We start from the raw sequence: 18,017 nt of genomic DNA on the forward strand, positions 1-18,017 counted from the left end.
GAAGGGTTAACGCGGAGCCTGGAACAAGAGGGTGCCAGCCCCAGAAGCAGTCCTTGAGGCTGCTGAAAATTGGACCCCAGCCCCAACTCTGCCCTCAGGCTACCGGGGCCTTGGACAGAACCCCAGGATTCCCTGAGCCTTGATTGTCTCATCTGTTAAGTGGGTGGGCACTTCATCACACACGAGGTACCCACGAGGCTAAGCAGGACAGTGTGGAGATGTCAGCCAGAGGCCCTTTCTGACTTAGAAGCTATTATTGTGAATTCAGTCATTCATCAGCTCACCAACAGGTATGTGTGGATTTATTACGATTTATTTAGTATGTTCTCAACCCTGAGCTAGGGGCTGTGGAGTGAAACCCTAAGGAGATCAAAACTAAAGTCATATGAGTCAATAGCCAACCAATCACAGCTGGATGGAGCTGGGAGGGGATAGAGCAGGTTCCCGGGGGAGACCCCGGAAGCAAAGCTCCTTTCCCAGGATTTCACCAAAATCCATGACACCCTGACTTCACAGGTGGGGAAACTGGGTCTCTACGATGCTTTAGGATCAGTAGGGGGTGTGCGTGTGCTGGGTCCAGGATTCAGACTCTGGCTGATGCCAGGCCTTGTTTTTCCAGCCAGAAATAGACACTTAGATGAGCCGAGTTGCCGTTCGGCTTGGAACTTCCCTGTGGGACCCGTGTCTGTCTCTCGAGTTGGTGGCCACGGGGGTTGGTGAGATGGACTGAGGCTCTGAGAACAAGGAGAAAGGTGGGGAATGGGAGGCCTCCACCAACTTCCTGGTGCTAAAAGATGCATCCCCAAACCACAGCCACATGTAAGGGGACAGAGGGAGATCTCTAGAGCTGGCTTTTGGCCTAGACATCCCCTTGATTCTTGTGGGGCCTTAGTTTCCTTTCTTCCCTGGGCCTCAGTTTCTCCATCTGTGAAATGGGACCCATGGTCATAGTAGCATGGGGGAGCTGTATTGGTTCCACGAAACAATGTATGAAACATACCTCCTGAAGGTCCTGCCACATAGAACACACTAGATTAACACTGCCCCCTCTCCAAGAGCCCCCCCCCCCCCCCCCCCCGCCCAGTGTGGCTGTCTCCCTTTACAGCAGGATGGAGCCCTGGAAACCGAGAGCCATAGAGCGTGATTGGAGAGGAGAGGGAATTCCCACTCCTCGGCCCCCCGCCCCGGGTACAGCTGGTTCTAGGCCTCGGGCCGAGTCCCTCCTGCCTTTGGTCTCTGCCCACAGGAGCCACAGAGGCCCTGGGCCAAGGCACACAGCCGCCAGCCCCCTGGATTGCTTCAGGTCTGGGACAGGCTCCAGCGCCCAGGACGGCTCCCCTCTCTCCTATCTCTCCAGCCTCCCCTTCTATCCCCGCTGACAGCAAGGGGGCTCGGAGGTGCCCGGCTTGAGCTCCCTGCCCAGAATGCACCCCTACGTGAGGTGACACTAGTTGCCTGGGGCTGGTACATTCTGCCACTTGTTGTTCTGCTTACAGTTTCCTTGTAGCTGGCATGTGGTGTCCAGCCCCCTGTCCTTCGGCTGGACCAGGACCCAGGACCCAGGGTGGCTTGCCATGGCCCAGGGACCTTCAGCTCTAAGCCCTGCTCCTCCCCAAGTCTCTCTGACCACCTCTGTGCCGCACGTCCTCCCTGCTGTTATTATTATCAACAATAGCTGTTTCTAACGAACCCCTACTCTGTGCAGTAACGTGCCTTTCCTCCCTGGGTCCTTGGAGCCGCACTGCGAGGCATGACAGTCTTGTTTGGCAGATAGGAAACTGTCTTATGAACAAGACCCTGGGGCTGATTGGCTGCTGAGTGCCACCTGGGCCAGCCCAGGGTCTTCTCTGGGGCTCCCATGGAGAATAGGAGGCTCTGGAGTTCCCATCATGGCTCAGTGGTAACGAACCCGACTAGGCTCCATGAAGATACGGGTTCGATCCCTGGCCTCACTCAGTGGGTTAAGGATCCAGCGTTGCCATGAACTGTGGTGTAGGTCGTAGAGGCGACTTAGATCCCTCTTTGCTGGGGCATTAGGCTGGCAGTTGCTGCTCTCATTCAACCCCTAGCCTGGGAACTTCCATAGGCTGTGGGTATGGCTCTAAAAAGCAAAAAGAAAAAAAAGAATCGGAGGCTCATCCTAAAGCTAGATCTCATGGGGCGGCCCACTTTCTCCCAGCAAGGGTTGGGGAAAGGGACTCTTTCATTGCGGGCTGAATGACTGAGCAGCTCACAGCATCTCTCTGTGCCCCCGTGTCCTCATCTGCAAAATGGGGAGAGTAACATCCCCTGCTTTGTAGGGTTGTTGGGAGGCTTCTGGGCGTGCCTGTGTTCAGCCGTGGCAGCACCCACACCAGCCCACTGTTGGGTTTATTATCACTCCCTGCTGAGCACTGGGCAGGGACCTTTGCGTCATGTCATGCAGTCCCCACCACTCGGACTAAAGAGCACTGCTCTGTGTTCCGAACTCCTGGTTCCATGCCGGAGTCTACCTTTGTCCCCACCTCTGCCGCTTTCCTCTCTGGCCTCAGTCTTTTCCTTTTCTTCTCTCTCTTTCTTTTTCTTTTTAGGGCCGCACCCATAGCACATGGAAGGTCTCAGGCTAGGGGTCGAACTGGAGTTGCAGCTGCCCACCTACATCACAGCCACAGCCACGCCAAGTCTGAGCTGCATCTGCAACCTACGCCTCAGCTCTCGGCAATGCCGGATCCTTAACCCAGTGAGGGAGGCCAGGGATCAACCTGCATCCTCTAGAATACTATTCCAGTTCTTAACCCACTGAGCCACACGGGAACTCCTGGCCTCAGTCTTTCTGTAACTCTAAGTTCTTCATCTCTGTTGAAGAACATTTTGGCCTCAGGATGGAATGTCTGGGATTCCCATAATTTAATTTAGAACAGGAGGTTTGTCCTAAAGCGGGTTTTGTGTCCACAGGGAGAGCAGGGAGAAGACGGCAAGGCCGAGGGGCCCCCCGGGCCACCTGGAGATAGGGTAAGCACCCCCCGCCACTGTCCAGCCCCTGGACCACTGCCGAGGTGGAGCCCTGGCCTCCTGCTCTGTGAGGAGGGGGAGGCTGCGCAGGGGCGTGGCTTCTGCAAGTTCCACAGAGCGTGTGGCCTAGGAGGCCCATGGCTTGTGTCCTGCACCCAGTGGCCCATATTTTATTGTTGTCCCTGCCATTTAGGGCCCTGTGGGTGACCGAGGAGACCGCGGGGAGCCAGGGGACCCTGGATACCCTGTAAGTATCAGAGCTCCTACCTGCTGGTGGCATTGGGAGTGTTCTAAGGGGGCATCCTTGGCCTCTGCTCCATGCAGCCTGAATCATGCCCTGAGCCCTGAATCAACCCCTCGGAAAGGGCGCAGGGCGTGATTCAGGCTGAAAGGGGAAGGGTCTGAGACCTTTCCTGAAGGGGAGGAGGATGGGTGGGGGAGAGGGACCCCTCCCGTCCGAGAGCCCCACTGTCCCCATCAGGGGCAGAGAACAGCTCTCCTGGCAGAAGCAGGGGGCACAAGCCACTGCACGAGCAGCGGGGTCCCCCAGGCTCTGCACCGCCCCACCTCCGTCCTCGATGGCAGGGTCATTATTTCACCCATTTTGCTGATGAGGAAGCTGAGACCTGGGGGGACAGTGACACATGGCTAGGGAGAACAAGGGCTTCCTGGGGGTCCTCCAGGCTGGAAGCTGCCCTGGCTTCTGCCCCTCCAAGCTGAGCCCCCTCAACTGTCTCTCCTTGACTTCCAGGGACAGGAGGGTGTACAAGGCCTCCGTGGAAATCCAGGCCAGCAGGGCCAACCCGTGAGTGGTGCTTCCTGTCCCATCTCCCTGCCTCCCGGAGTGGGTGGTGGAGCAGCAGTGGGGAACTAAAGAACTGGGCCCTTTAAAGCTTAAAGGGACCCTCCCTGCAGGAGAGCCTGGGGCAGCCCTTTCTGGTTTCTCCTGCCCTGACCCTGGGGGCACCCCCAGAGCCTGCACCCCCAAACCCCTCCCCACCCCTCCCCCTCCAGGCGGAGACTGGCCACCCTCCCCAGGAGAGAATCCTGGGGCTGCCTTGCGTCATCTCACCTTGGTTTGCAGGGGCATCCGGGACCCCGGGGACGGCCGGGCCCCAAAGGATCGAAAGGGGAAGAGGTAAGAGAGCCGGACGGCCACAGGGAAGACAGGCCCCGGAAGGGAAGGACTAGCCCGAGCACGGGGCTAGCGGGAGACGGGGCTGCTGGGGGTGCGATGAGAAAGAGGGGGAACCGCAGGCAGGGGCCCTGCAGGGTGCAGTCTGGCCAAGATTTCTTTCCTCTAAACAGCCTGAGGGAGGGGGGTGACCAGCCCCACTTCCGGGGCCTCAGGAAGGAGACCCCCTGTCGGAGGTCAGCCAGTGGCATTTGAAAGCCCGTCCTCTCTTTCCACCACACCACGCTGCAGAGAGAGGAAGCTGGGAGAAGTGAAGTGAGGGGCTTGGGGGAAGGAAGAGGGGTGCGAGGCTCCTGGAGGGAACTCAGAGGCCGTGGAGAGGAGTTTCTGCCTTGCACCCGGAGCTCCTGCACCTGCCTCCGCTGAGGGCGGGCAGCGCCGTCTTAATGCCGTCACCCTGCCCCCGGGTGTGCACCCCTCCACCTGCACATCGACCCCCGACCCCTTAGAGATACCCACACCCTTAAGGAGCAAACGGACCAGGCAGCCATGAGCTCAGCTCCCACCAGGAAGTCACCCGGCCCCTGAGCCTCTGCAGCAGGGTTGCCAGTTTTGACCCTGGGCTTCCAGGTCAGGGCGCTTGGGCCCATTGGTGGATTCAGATGCCGAGCGAGGCCCAAGAGGCAGAGGGGCAGAGCCCAGCCACAGCGGGGCCCACGATCCTCTCACTACCCCCTTCCAGAGCGCCTAGGCTCCTGCACCTCCTCCAGGAAGCCTCTATCATGTGCCCCTTGCTTTTCCAGGGACCAAAGGGAAAGCAAGGCAAGGCTGGGGCGCCAGGCCGGAGGGGGACCCAGGTGAGTGACCCGCAGCTCCTCCTCTCCCCCACCCCCCTGCCCCTGCAGAGGCCTTCACCAGCTTTTTCTTTACCCCCCAGGGCCTGCCGGGGCTGCCGGGGCCCCGGGGCGTGGTGGGGAGACAGGGCCCCGAGGGTGTCGCTGGACCAGATGGGCTTCCTGGCCTGGATGGTCAAGCAGGACAGCAGGTGAGCAAGACTTGGGGTGAACAGATGAGTCTCCATTTGAGATGCGGTGTGTACGTGGCAGGGCGTGGGATCCCATACGCCGTGGGCTGGGAAGTGCAGCTTGGGAACCTTGGATGGGGCCGAACCAGCATATCCAGAAGTTCCCTGCATGGGCAATGGCCCCCTCCCTTGGGACCTGGGACCGTGGCCGGTCTCGCTATCTCTCCTCCAGACCAGCACCTGCAGGGGCATCCCCTGCCCAGTGACTAGAGCTTCTGGTTTTTAAGCTCCTTCCCTTCTCCACTCTAGATCCTCAAGTCCTCTTGTTCCTTTGGTCCAGCCACCCTCACACGCACGCAGTAGGCCCTCTATCCCTGGGTGTGACCTCTCTGCCTCTGCCCGGGGTCCACCTAGGCTTTGAGTCGTCCTGCCTCCTTGGCTGCCTGTTTCCTGAAACATGAAGAATTCCCCTTCGCCCTCTTTCTTCACAGGGGGAGCAGGGAGACGATGGGGACCCTGGCCCTTTGGGCCCTGCTGGGAAGAGAGGAAATCCAGGTGTGGCTGGCTTGCCTGGAGCACAGGGGCCCCCAGGATTCAAGGTCAGACACTTGTTAACCCCCTTACCTACCCTCTGCCCTTCCTGCCTTGATACTAGCTATAGACGCTGGCTGTAGTGCTGACATGGGCACCCATGTCCCAAGGCCTGCGTGAAAATGAGGTCCCCTTTTGCAGGGGTCCCTCTCTAGGCTGGACCCTGATGGAAAGGATAGTTTATCTGAGGAGCTGTAATACTGCCCCCTACCAGGCCTTTGAGACTGTCCGCTGTTTGTTGTGTTGTCCATGGGCGCCCTCTTGTGGGCTTTTGGGGAACAATGGCTATTACTGCCTGCTGGGACCCTCCAAGGCATCTTTTTAGAAAGCGTCCTTGAATGGTGGGGGAGGCAGCCAAGAGTCAGGTTGAGCCCAGGGCTGGCCGCTGAAGGGACAGTTGAGATGAATGAATCAGACGTGGCTCTCACCCTTCCTGAGCTTGAGGTTTAGCTGGGGAGAGATAGGCGCCCTCGGTGAAGACTGCAGGCAGAGGGAGAGGTGGCCTTGACCGGTGGAGGATTTAAATGAGGCAAGAGGAGCGGCGTGAGTGGAGGTATTGGGGTGCGGACTGCATGGTCTGTTGGGGAGAAACAGTGTAAAGCAGGGGCATGTGGGAGATTGGAGGGGCAGTGGGACCTTGAATGCCAGAGTGAGAAAATGGACTTTCCTCTTAAGGAGGCGGAAGTTTGGAGCACCCCTTCCCCCACCCCGGGGCATACCTCAGTTTCCCCAGCATCCAGAGAGGTCAGCTGACCCTGTCGATTCACTGTTCTGTCTCTCTTACTCCCCCACCCCTGCCCGCCGCCACCTTCCCTAGAACCGTTTCCCCCTTTTGACTGGTCGTCTTGATATGTTTCTTGAAGGGTGAAAGTGGGTTACCTGGGCAGCTAGGTCCCCCTGGCAAGCGAGGGACAGAAGGCGGAACAGGACTTCCTGGGAACCAGGGGGAGCCCGGATCCAAAGGCCAGCCGGTGAGTGAGTCCCCAGGAACACCCATGTTCACACACCCATGCACACACAATACTCAAGAAAGTATGTTGTGCTATAAAAGTCTAAAGGTACCATACACACGCACACAGACCCAGAAGCCACCTTCCTGCTCTGTGACAAGGGCAGAGCAACACCCTCTGTGGGTACCAGATATCATTCCGCCTCTCCTGAGTGGGGGATCAGGGGAGGTAATTAAGAAGGCTGAGAAATGAGATCTGAGTAGTCCCTTCAGAATAAGGAGTATATAGTGAGAGGATCAGAGGGGCCCATGAGTCTGGGATTTTTTCTTCTTCTTTTGTCTTTTTCTTTTTCGGGCCGCACCCGCAGCATATATGGAAGTTCTCAGGCTAGGGGTCAAATTGGAGCTGCCTTTGTCCGCCTACACCACAGCCACGGCAACGCCAGATCCGAGCTGCATCTGTAACCTATGCCACAGCTCTCTGCAACGCCGGATCCTTCATGCAGTGAGCAAGGCCAAGGATCTACCCACATCCTTATGGATACGAATTCGGTTCTTATCCCACTGAGCCACAACAGGAACTCCTGGCCTCAGTCTTTCTGTCTGTAACTAAGTGATCCCAACCAGAACCCTAAATAGCCTTAAATACCCTGGTATCTATTAGAGAAATTGCACTATAGTTTTAAAAACTTCTCACAAGGGTCAGATGACTTCACTGGTAAATTCTAGTAATTGTTTATGGAAGAAATAGTGCCAATTCTGCATAAACTCTTCCAGAAAATTGAAGAGGAGGAATACTTCCCAACATGTTCTGGGAGGCTGGCATTACCTGATGTCAATGGCAGACAAAGACATTACAAGCAAAGAAAACTACAGACCCATATACCTCATAAGTATAGATATAAAACTTCTCAATACCGTTTTTTTGTTTGTTTGTTTTTTTGTCTTTTTGCCTTTTCTAGGGCCACTCCTGTGGCGTATGGAGGTTCCCAGGCTAGGGGTCAAACCAGAGCTGTAGCCGCCGGCCTACACCAGAGCCACAGCAACACGGGATCCGAGCCACGTCTGCAACCTACACCACAGCTCATGGCAACTCGGGATCCTCGACCCACTGAACAAGGCCAGGGATCGAACCCGCAACCTCATGGTTTCTAGTCGGATTTGTTAACTACTGCACCACGACAGGACCTCCTCAATACAGTTTTAGAAAAATAAATCTAAGAATACATTCAAAGGATAGCACCCCAAGATCAAGTGAGGTTTATCCCAGAAATGCAAGGATGGTATAACATTTGAAAATAAATCAGTATAATTTACCATTACCAGTATAATTTAACAAACTAAAAAAGGAAACCCAATTAATCATCTCAGTAGATGCAAGAAAAGCAATCAATAAAATCCAACTCCATTTCTGATAAAAATTCTCAACAAACTTGTATAGAAAAGAACTTCCTCAATTTAATAAAGGGCATCCATGAAAACTCTATAGTTAACATATACTTAATAGTGAATGACTGAATTCTTTACCCCAAATTGCAAAACAAGTCAAAGGTATCTGTTCTCACCACTTCTATTCAACATTGTATTAGCAGTTTTAGCCAACGCAGTAAGGCAAGAAAACTAAATAAAAGGCATTCATATCAAAAAAGAAAGAGATGAAACTTTTCATTTGTAGATGAAATGATTGTCTATGTACAACATCCAATAGAATCTTACCATAAAGCTACTAGAATAAGTGAGTTTTAGCAAGATGGCAGGACACCAGCTCACTGTACTCAAATGAATGGTACACACTAGCAATAAGCAGTCAGAATTTGAAATCTAAAGAGTGGTCCTATTTAAAACAGCATGAAAATATGACATCCTTAGAGATACATATGCCAATAGGTGTGTAAGACACGTACACTGAAAAACTGTAAAAGATCGCTGGGATACATTAAGGGAGACCTAGGGAAATGGATATTTACTGTGCTCATCGTCTAAAGACTCAATATGGTTAAGATGTTAGTTTTCCTCAACTTGGTCTACAGATTCAACACAATCCCAGTCAAAAACCCATCAGGCTTTTCTTGTAGAAAATAACAAGCTGATTCTAAAATTCATTTGGAAATGCCAAAGACCTCGAATAATCAAAACAACTTGGAAAAAGAAGAGCAAAGTTGAAGGACTAACCGTAGTTGATTGTAAGACTTGTAAAGCCACAGTAATCGAGAGTATGGTCCTTGCTCTAAATCTACTAAGAAGTCAAAGGACCAGAGAAAAAAAGAGTCCAGAAATATATTCTTTCATATTCAGACAACTGATCTTTGACGTAGGTACACAAGCAACTCAGTGGATACAGAGGAGTCTTTTCCAGCAATGGCTGCTTGTACCATGTTCAAAAATGAACTCAACATGGATCATACACCTAAACATAAAACCAAATACGCTAGGAGTTCCCGTCGTGGCACAGTGGTTGGCGAATTCGACTAGGAACCATGAGGTTGTGGGTTTGATCCCTGGCCTTGCTCAGTGGGTTAGGGATCCATCGTTGCTGTGAGCTGTGGTGTAGGTCACAGACATGGCTCAGATCCTGAGTTGCTGTGACTCTGGTGCAGGCCGGCAGCTACAGCTCCAACTGGACCCCTAGCCTGGGAATCTCCATATGCTGCAAGAGCGGCCCAAGAAATGTCAAAAACACAAATAAAAAATAAAAATAAAAATTTAAAAAAACCCCAATACACTAAAACTTCTGGGAGGAAGTAGAAAACAATGTAGAGAAAGATTTTCAAAAGATTTTTTTTTTTTCAACAAGATTTTTTTTTTTTCAACAAGATTTTTTAGCTATGGCACCAAAAGCATGATCCATAAAATTTCGTAAATTGGACTTCATCAAAATTTAAAACGTTTGCTTCTCCAAAGGGCACTGTTAAGAGAATGAAAAGAGAAGCCACATACTAGGAGAAAGCGCAAATCATACATCTGGTAAAGAATTTATATCTAGAACATATAAAGAACTCCCAAAACTCATTAATAAGAAAATAAGCAGCCAAATTAAAAAAAATAGGCAAAAGAATTGAGTAGACACTTCAAAGAGGATATAAAAGAAGGTCAGTATCGTTAGTTACTAGGCAAACGCTCATTAAAACCGTAATGAGATGCTACTGCACACCTATTTAGAATGGCTATGCTCTTAAAAGACAGACCATACCAAGTGCGGGCAAGGATATGGAGCAACGAGAACCCTCATACTCTGCTAATAGGAATGTAAAATTGTACAACCACTTTGGAAGACACTTGAGCATTTTCTTTAAAAGTTAAGCAATAGCTTATAACCCAGGCCCCTGGAATTGTACACCTTATCTGAATCTAGCCCATTCCACAACACCCGTGTTGAACAAGTTCCCGCCCTTTCCGAGCCCTCGTTTCCTGGTCTGGGGCATGTTGCATCTGCCCAGGCCGATGTGGAAACCCACACGCGCACGGTGGTGCATGCAAAGCCTCTGGCACATGGCAGGCCCTCAGCTCTTAGGGACCGCTTTGAGAAGCTCCTTCCTTATTAGAGACTTCAGGATGGGTCGGGAAGTCCACAGGTCCTTCCATTCTCTTCCTTGAAGACCTGGGACAGGAGATCCTGAGTGTCCTGGACTATCCCTCGTGGGATCCCTGAGCTGGCTTCCACTCTCTCATGTGACAGAACACACAGGCTCCTGCCCCCTTGGAGCCCAGGCTGACCCGGTGTCTGGTTTGTGAGCCATCCATGCTCATCTGATCACTGCGAGGGGGAGTGCCTGATATCCCTTCCAGGAGGCAGGCCCAGGGAGTTCCCTTTGTGGCTCAGCAGTTAATGAACTCAACTAGGATCCATGAGGATGTGGGTTTGATCCCTGGCCTCGCTCAATGAGTTAAGGATCCAGCATTGCCGTGAGCTATGATGTAGGTCGCAGACGCGGCTCAGATCCCGCTTTGTCATGGCTGTGGTGTAGGCCAGCAGCTGTGGCTCCAGGGATCTGGCATGACCAGCCAGACACCCCTGTTTTGGCCCCCCTCACCCCACCTCATCCTGTTCTCCCCACAGGGTGATTCTGGTGAGATGGGCTTCCCAGGAATGGCTGGCCTCTTTGGACCCAAGGTACCGACTCCCATTCCACGTTGTTCTTCCTGGGGTCCCACCCATCCACCTACTTGTTCATTTATTCATTCAACAAATTGTTAATTTCATTCAACAAATATTTCTTGAGCACTTGCGATGTGGGTCGGAACACAGCTAGAATCTCGCATGAGCTTGCTTGTCCCCCAGCTCACATTCCAACACACTGGGGTTCTAAGCCCGGCTCCACAATTTACCTGCTCTGTGCCTCAGGCAACTCTCCTGGTCTCGAAGCCTCAGTTTTCTCATCTATAAAATGGCATAACAACAGCAAAGGTTGTTACCATTAAGATCAGAGGCTTATACCATTTAGCACCGGGCCAGCACACTGGCACCTGCTAATAATTGTGGACATTTGTTAGTCTCGCTGGAGCCTCTCAGGTAAGGCCTCTCTTGACAGGGAGGGCAAAGGTTGGCCAGACCCCAGGGGTGGCGGAGCTGCGGGAGCCCCTCACTCACCCAGCGGCCGCCCAGACACAGCAGCCCTTCCTCTGCCCCCCGCAGGGCCCCCCAGGAGACATCGGCTTCAAAGGCATCCAGGGCCCTCGGGGGCCTCCTGGCTTGATGGTGAGTGCTCTCCCTGTCTGTCCCAGTAGGGACAGTCGTCTGGCCATCAGTGCTCCTTCAGTCCTGAGCCCTCTCTGTCCCTGCTCTTCACTCCGGGTTCTGAGCTGCCGTCCTGCCCCCTTTCTCCTGCTCCCCTCCCCAACTCAGAGCCCCCCCCCCCAGGTGCACAGGATGCAGGAGACGCATGGTCTGGCCCTGCTGGGGGAGGTCTCCCTTCCACCCCCTTGGGGCACTCAGCTGCCCTCTACCCCCCTGGCCCTGTGACCCTGTCCCCCAGGTCCGGGGACAAGGACACCCAAGCCTTTCTCTCTCCTTTAGGGAAAGGAAGGCATCATTGGGCCCCTAGGAATCCTGGGACCTTCAGGACGCCAGGTACACGCAGGGGGCTGGCCAGAAGCACTGCAGGGCAAGGCGGTCCCTGAGAACCGGGGCCAGCCTGAGCCTCTGTTTCCCCACCTGGGAAACGGACCTTCCCCCCCGAGCCCTCTCTCACTGGGCCATGCTTTATTGCAGGGTCCGAAGGGCGACAAAGGCAGCCGAGGGGACTTGGTGAGTAGATGGGCTGTGGGGGGGAGCGGAATGGTGTGGGGTGGGGGAGGGTTGGGCTGGGGCAGGCGAGGGGGCATGGCTCAGCCTGGTCCTCTAACTTTCTCTCCCTGCTTCTGTCCCCCTCCAGGGATTGCAAGGTCCGAGGGTGAGTGGGCTGGGGTGTGAGGGCTGGGGGGATGGGGAGGGGGAGGTGGGCACACCAGGGTCCCCTGCCCATGACCAGCGGTGTCCTTGGGCATGCTTTTCCCTCTGGGCCTCAGTCTGTATGTGGGGCATTGTTGCTGGAGGAGGCCTGGCTGGGTGGGTGGAGGGATGAGAGGCCTTCGACAGGGCCTCACTGCTGTCCTCTTCCTCCAGGGTCCACCCGGTCCCCGAGGGCAGCCCGGCCCACCGGTAGGTAACTGTGTGCCCGGGGCCCCTCGGACTGCAGGGCAGGAGGTGGGGTTCCTTCGAATGAGACGCAAGGCTGTGTTGGCAGATGCTTGTCTTGGCCCTGAGTTCCCAGGACAGGACAGGCCTCTGGGACAGCAGAGACCAGGGTGGCGGGTTCTCTCGTGCCCTGACAGCCCCTCCTTTCTCCTGAGGGCTCCCAGGACTGCAGCGCCCAGTCCTCATCAGTACTGACCCAGCCCCTTCTTTTGCAGGGTCCTCCAGGGAGCCCTGTCCACTTTGTAAGTTGGAAAAGTTCTCTTTTGTCTGCTTGGGGTAAGGCCTGGGGGGTGGTGACCCCTCTCTGGCTGTAGTGGCCCTAAACTGGGCCCAGGGCTGCCCATGTCCTTTCATCACTCCACACTGGCCCCTGGACCCCGAAGCAGAGAGCCCTGGGCCGAGAGGCAGGAAACCCAGGTTTTAGCCAGGATGCGCCCCTGACTGTGAAACCAGGAAGACACTCCCACCCCTGGCCCCAGGGTCCTGTGGGTACACGCCGTATGGATCAACTGACAGCTCTTTAAGGTTCTGGTACAGATTCCAATCTGTGTGTGATGGGAGAAGGGGGGGTCCCCACATCAATAAGCAATTCTTGGGACTCCAGCTGCCACTCAGCTCAATCCTGACACTGTCCACTCACAGGGTAAGGACCCGGTCCTGCTGGGCTTTTGCTGGCTCCTCCCATTCCCCCATCCCTCCCCCCGCACCCTACTTCAGATGCCAGGTGGAAATCCAGGTGTCACCGGTGCTTTGTCACAACTGGCTAAAACCAGAGGTTCCCACCGCCCCTCCTCGGCTTCTGTTACTTTGCTAGAGAGGCACACAGAACTCAGACAAACCGGACTTCCTGGATCACGGGTTTATTATAAAAGGATATAACGCAGGAACAGCCAGATGGAAAAGATGCAAAGGGCAAGGCCTGGGGAAGGAGCACAGGCTTCCCTGTCCTCTCCGAGCACCAGTCTCCCCTAATCGCCATGGGCTCACCAGTGTGGAAGCCCTCTGAACCCCATCCTTTTGGGTTTTTATGGAGGCTCCGTTACCATAGACATGACTGATTAAGTCGTTGGCCCCTGGCAACTGAGTCAACCTCCAGCCCCCCTCCCCTTGTTGGAGGTTGTGGGGGGTGGTAACCAGACGTTCCAACCCTCTAATCACCTGCCTGATTCCACTGACCACCAGCCCCCAGCCTGCGGTCACTTACGACCTTTCCAAAAGTCACCTTGTTCACGTCGCAAAAGACGCCCTATTCCAAGACCTTCCGAGGGTGTTAGGAGCTCGGTGCCAGGAACCGGGTCGAAGACCAAACATACATTTCTTGTTAGAAATCTCAACACTGCAGAGTCCTTCCAGCTCAGATTCTGGGTCCAGAGAGGGTGGGCCGAGGCTGCACGTCAAGCCCCAAGGTCCTCCCTGGCGGGCCCCCTGGCCTATCTGAAAGCATGACCCGCTTCTAAGCCCTCTTCTGAGTCCATCCCCACGTTGCCACAGTGCTGGGTGACTGTTAGGCTCTGACATTGCCGGGAGTGGCCAAGGGGAAGGACTACAAGGAGCCCTTGGGCTGCTGCTCAGAACCCCTGTTCTTCTTACCTCTCTGCTTCTCGCCATCCGTCCCTCTGCCTGCCTCGCCCCCAAAGATAGAGTGACAGCCCTGGCCTCTCCCTCTACACCCTCTCTAGTCCTTCTTATCAGTGAGGAAGCCAGCGAGGGGAAAGTGAAGAGAAATAAGAAAGATCTTTTCCTGCTCAAAAATGGGAAATGTGGAGTTCCCGTTGTGGCACAGTGGTTTTAACAAATCCGACTAGGAACCATGAGGTTGCAGGTTCGATCCCTGGCCTTGCTCAGTGGGTCATGGATCCAGTGTTGCCATGAGTTGTGGTGTAGGTTGCAGATGCGGCTCGGATCCCATGTTGCTGTGGCTCTGGCGTAGGCTGGTGGCTACAAGCTCCAATTAGACCCCTAGCCTGGGAACCTCCATATGCCGCGGGAGCGGCCCAAGAAAGACAAAAAAAAAAAAAAAAAAAAAAAAGGAAAACTAGAGGATTTTGAATTTTTTTAAATAATAGCTAATACATGCCAGATGGCATTAGACATGCTTTTCATGTCTAACTCACTTATTCCTCTCAACGGTTCTGAGAGAATTTTAGTCTCAGGCCCCTTATCAGGATGAGAGAACCCAGGCAAAAAGAGTTTAAGCAACTTGCCCGGAGGGTGCGGTTAGCAAGTAGCAAGGCTGAGATTTGAACTTGAGCAGTACCCCCAGAGGCCCACCCAGCCCCCAGTCCTAGGCCTGACTCACTGTCAGATTCTCCCCCTCGCTACTTTCATGGCAAGCCTATGGCTGTGCTTCTGGCAAGCCCGGTCCTGGGGTTGGAGTGCAAGCCGAAGGGGAAACCTGGGGACTGTGGGAGTTTAGAGGGAGGGGTCCGCACCCAGCCTGAGGGAGAAGCATCCGGAAAGAGTTCCCATCATAGCAAAGAATCATCTGGCCCCATAGGTCAATAGCGCTGCCGTAGAAAAACCCTGCTCTATGCTCATCCTGCAGATGATTCTTTGCTATGAGGGGTTGCCTCGTGCATTGTAGGAGGTTGAGCAGCGTCCCGGCCTCCACCCGCTACATGCCAGTAGCACCCGCTCCCCCAACTGTGACAGCCCCTAGAGTCACCAGATAACGCCACATGTCCTCTAGGGGGCAGCATCGCCCCACTGCATTGGTGCATTGTTCCAATAGCCCCGGGGGAACATTAGAGGGAGTGAAGAAGCAATGAGAGCAGCATGTGCCAAGGCCCGGTGGCTAGACAGAGCACGGCACTTAGAAGGACAATAGCGTGTCCCATGCACAGAGCACATGTGACAGAGAGAAGAGAGGCAGGACCAGAGACCACTCAGGCCAGGTCTTGTAACCCCGTTGAGGAGTTTGAACTTAATCCTGAGGGTGATGGGGAGCTATGGAAGGTGCCTGGAGGAAGGGAATGGGGGGGGGTCTTGGGAAGGGGAGGAGGGACCCTTCTGCAGAAGACGTGTTATTGACCACCATCCCGACGGGGAAGGTGTGGTGGGAGGGCTCAGACCTTGGGCTGCTGGGTTGGGGTGGGGAGCCCGGAGACACACCCTGTCTTCTCCTCGAGCAGCAGCAAGATGACCTTGGGGCAGCTTTCCAGACGTGGATGGACACTAGTGGAGCACTAAGAGCAGAGGTACCACCAGGAGCCCTGCCCACATGGGGTCCCTTCCTGAGGGAGACAGAAATGATGGCCCATGTGTGGTCCGTGCCCTCCATGTGGCCTGATCAAGGGATTCGTAGCCCTTGAAGGCACCTCACAACCAAAGATGCGAGCCAGAGCAGGGACCAGGAATGGGCCCGAGCCCTCTCCTCCTGAGCCAGAAAGAGATGCTCTCCTGGGCCCAGAGCCCACAGCAGCTTCCTGCATTCAGTCCCACAGCCAATCAGGAGCAGGAAGCGCACAGGCAATCCACAGGCTCTGCTAAGATCCTGGCCGGCGGTCAGCTCAGCATCAGGATCTCAGGCTGAGCAGGGCCTTGGGTGTCCTCTAGTTGAGCCCTGTTAGGAGTTTCCTTTACTGCCTTGCTTCCTTCCCATGATGGGGAACTCACTACCCCCCAACTCAGACCTCCTTCAGACATTCCCATTTGTCCCCTGAGCAGGATGCTCTGGAGAGTTGATGCCCAGACAGTTCGCTCATGGCTCACAATCCAGGGGGAAGGGCGGGCGGAAGAACCCCCTCGACTCCCCACTCATGGGGGCCTTCCTGTCCTACACCAGGAACCAGCTGACCCTCTGCTCCTCTCTAGCCTCCAAGCTCTCTTGGCAGACCTGCCCTGACCCATTCTCGGCTGGTCCCCAGTTGCTTTATTTGTTAAGTGGAGGGGGACCCACCACGCCCCCTGCTGGGATCCCAGTAGCAAGAACTTGGGGCTGTGGCAGCTCAGACCCCAGGCCTGGCCGAGACCTCAAGAGACCCATGGCCACCCTCTCTCCTCACCACAGGGTTACAGCCACCCACCGGACCGGCTGGTGCTGGACCAGGGAGGGGAGATTTTTAAAACCTTACACTACCTCAGCAACCTCATCCAGAGCATTAAGACGCCCCTGGGCACCAAAGAGAACCCCGCCCGGGTCTGCCGGGACCTCATGGACTGTGAGCAGAAGATGGTGGATGGTACGAAGGCTTCCTGCCCCAGGGGTGGGCCGGGGTGGGGCCAGGGGCTCAGGAGGAGCTGGGGACATGGTGCATTAGAGTCTTGGCTCAAGTTTCTATCCTTAAGGAGGCAGTCGTTTATTCAGTCAACAAACAGTCATGGAGCCCCATGACGTGCCAGACCTTGTGCTTCCTGGGATGTGGGGAGAGAGTGGGAAACACAGAGGGGTGGTCCCACCCTTCTTGAGCCCACAGATCCACCGGCTGGGGATGACCATTTCAGTGCAATGGGCTAAGAGCTTTGGCAGGAAAAAACCCCAAAACCAGGAGGGGACCCCATCCTAGCTTCCCTGGATAGCCAGGATGCCCCCCTTTCTGTCCTTGCCTCATCCTCCTCTCTCTCTCTGAGGGGATGGGGGCCTCTGAAAGGACCACCATTCTGGAGGCAGACAGACCCGAGTTCGAACATTAGCCCTGCCTCTGACCAGCTCTGTGTGCTGGGCCAACCACCCTTCCCTCCTCCGCACCAGAAGAGGGAGCAGTAGCCAGCTTCCTAGTCTTTCAGCTGCAGGCCCTTTGGCTCCCTTGGCCACCCAAAGGGGAAACAGGTACCAAATCAGCTGCCTGGTTGATGGGGTAGAAGCCGTGACTCCCACCACGCTCTAGGAGGATCCCTAGCCTTGTTGGGAAAAATCATGCAATTAAATGATCCCTAAATCCCTTGGGCAAGTGGCTCAGCCTCTCTCACCCTCAGTTGTCCTCTCTGTAAAATGGGCACTTTCCAATAGCGGGGTGGGCGAGGGCTCCACCAGTGGCCCCTCCAAGGATTCTGCCATCAATGAGCTCTGCCCAGAGGGTTTTCTTCCATCTCTGAGGCTCACGGAATCCCTTTCCGACTCCCCTTCCCCGACTTCATGTCCAACTGGGGCTCAGCAGACCACAAGGTGTGGGGTCCACCTACAGAACCATGTGCGCCCCTCCCCACATACAAACACCGCCCTCCCCCGCTGCCTGCAGGTACCTACTGGGTGGATCCAAACCTTGGCTGCTCGTCCGACACCATCGAAGTCTCCTGCAACTTCACACATGGTGGACAGACGTGTCTCAAGCCCATCACAGCCTCCAAGGTACCCATCTTCCCCCCAGGCCCCGCTGGCTGGCCCTCTCTACCTGCCTCCTTCCCCCACCCTGGACCACAGCCCACCCAGGTTTGGGACTGAGCCTTGACTATCTTGCTGCATGGCCTTGGGAGAGTCATCTTTCTGAGCCCACTTCCTCATTTATATGCTGGGGATCCATTGTTCTAAATCCACAGTTTCCAAACTTTTTGGGGTTGTGTGATAGTTCTTTCTTCAAATAGAGCTTTCTGCTTAATATCTCAAACAGCATAGTTGCAGAGTTCCCGTTGTGGCTCAGCATTTTAAGAAACTGACTAGTATCCACGAGGATGCCGGTTTGATCCCCGGCCTTGCTCAGTGGCTTAAGGATCCATC

General features: G+C 54.8%; 1 protein-coding gene across 5 annotated transcripts in view; it reads left to right on the forward strand.

The window, feature by feature from the left end:
* The window catches only part of COL27A1 (collagen type XXVII alpha 1 chain), a 156,318-nt gene that overhangs the window by 127,494 nt on the left and 10,807 nt on the right, over positions 1–18,017 (forward strand). For 3 of the 5 annotated variants that reach the window (XM_021067868.1, XM_013993785.2, XM_021067871.1), the window contains 18 exons: positions 2,935–2,991; positions 3,185–3,238; positions 3,743–3,796; positions 4,076–4,129; positions 4,930–4,983; positions 5,064–5,171; positions 5,642–5,749; positions 6,605–6,712; positions 10,748–10,801; positions 11,324–11,386; positions 11,705–11,758; positions 11,900–11,935; positions 12,063–12,080; positions 12,293–12,328; positions 12,580–12,606; positions 15,496–15,561; positions 16,374–16,545; positions 17,542–17,651. In XM_021067868.1, the coding sequence (XP_020923527.1) occupies positions 2,935–2,991; positions 3,185–3,238; positions 3,743–3,796; positions 4,076–4,129; positions 4,930–4,983; positions 5,064–5,171; positions 5,642–5,749; positions 6,605–6,712; positions 10,748–10,801; positions 11,324–11,386; positions 11,705–11,758; positions 11,900–11,935; positions 12,063–12,080; positions 12,293–12,328; positions 12,580–12,606; positions 15,496–15,561; positions 16,374–16,545; positions 17,542–17,651 (1,233 nt within the window). Of the gene's footprint in view, positions 1–2,934; positions 2,992–3,184; positions 3,239–3,742; positions 3,797–4,005; positions 4,130–4,929; positions 4,984–5,063; positions 5,172–5,641; positions 5,750–6,604; positions 6,713–10,747; positions 10,802–11,323; positions 11,387–11,704; positions 11,759–11,899; positions 11,936–12,062; positions 12,081–12,292; positions 12,329–12,579; positions 12,607–15,495; positions 15,562–16,373; positions 16,546–17,541; positions 17,652–18,017 lie in introns of those variants that run through there. The other 2 variants (XR_001306592.2, XR_002337368.1) reach the window with 2 other exon arrangements.

This window comes from Sus scrofa, chromosome 1, assembly GCF_000003025.6.
Source record: "Sus scrofa isolate TJ Tabasco breed Duroc chromosome 1, Sscrofa11.1, whole genome shotgun sequence".
NCBI classification, from domain to species: Eukaryota; Metazoa; Chordata; class Mammalia; order Artiodactyla; family Suidae; genus Sus; species Sus scrofa.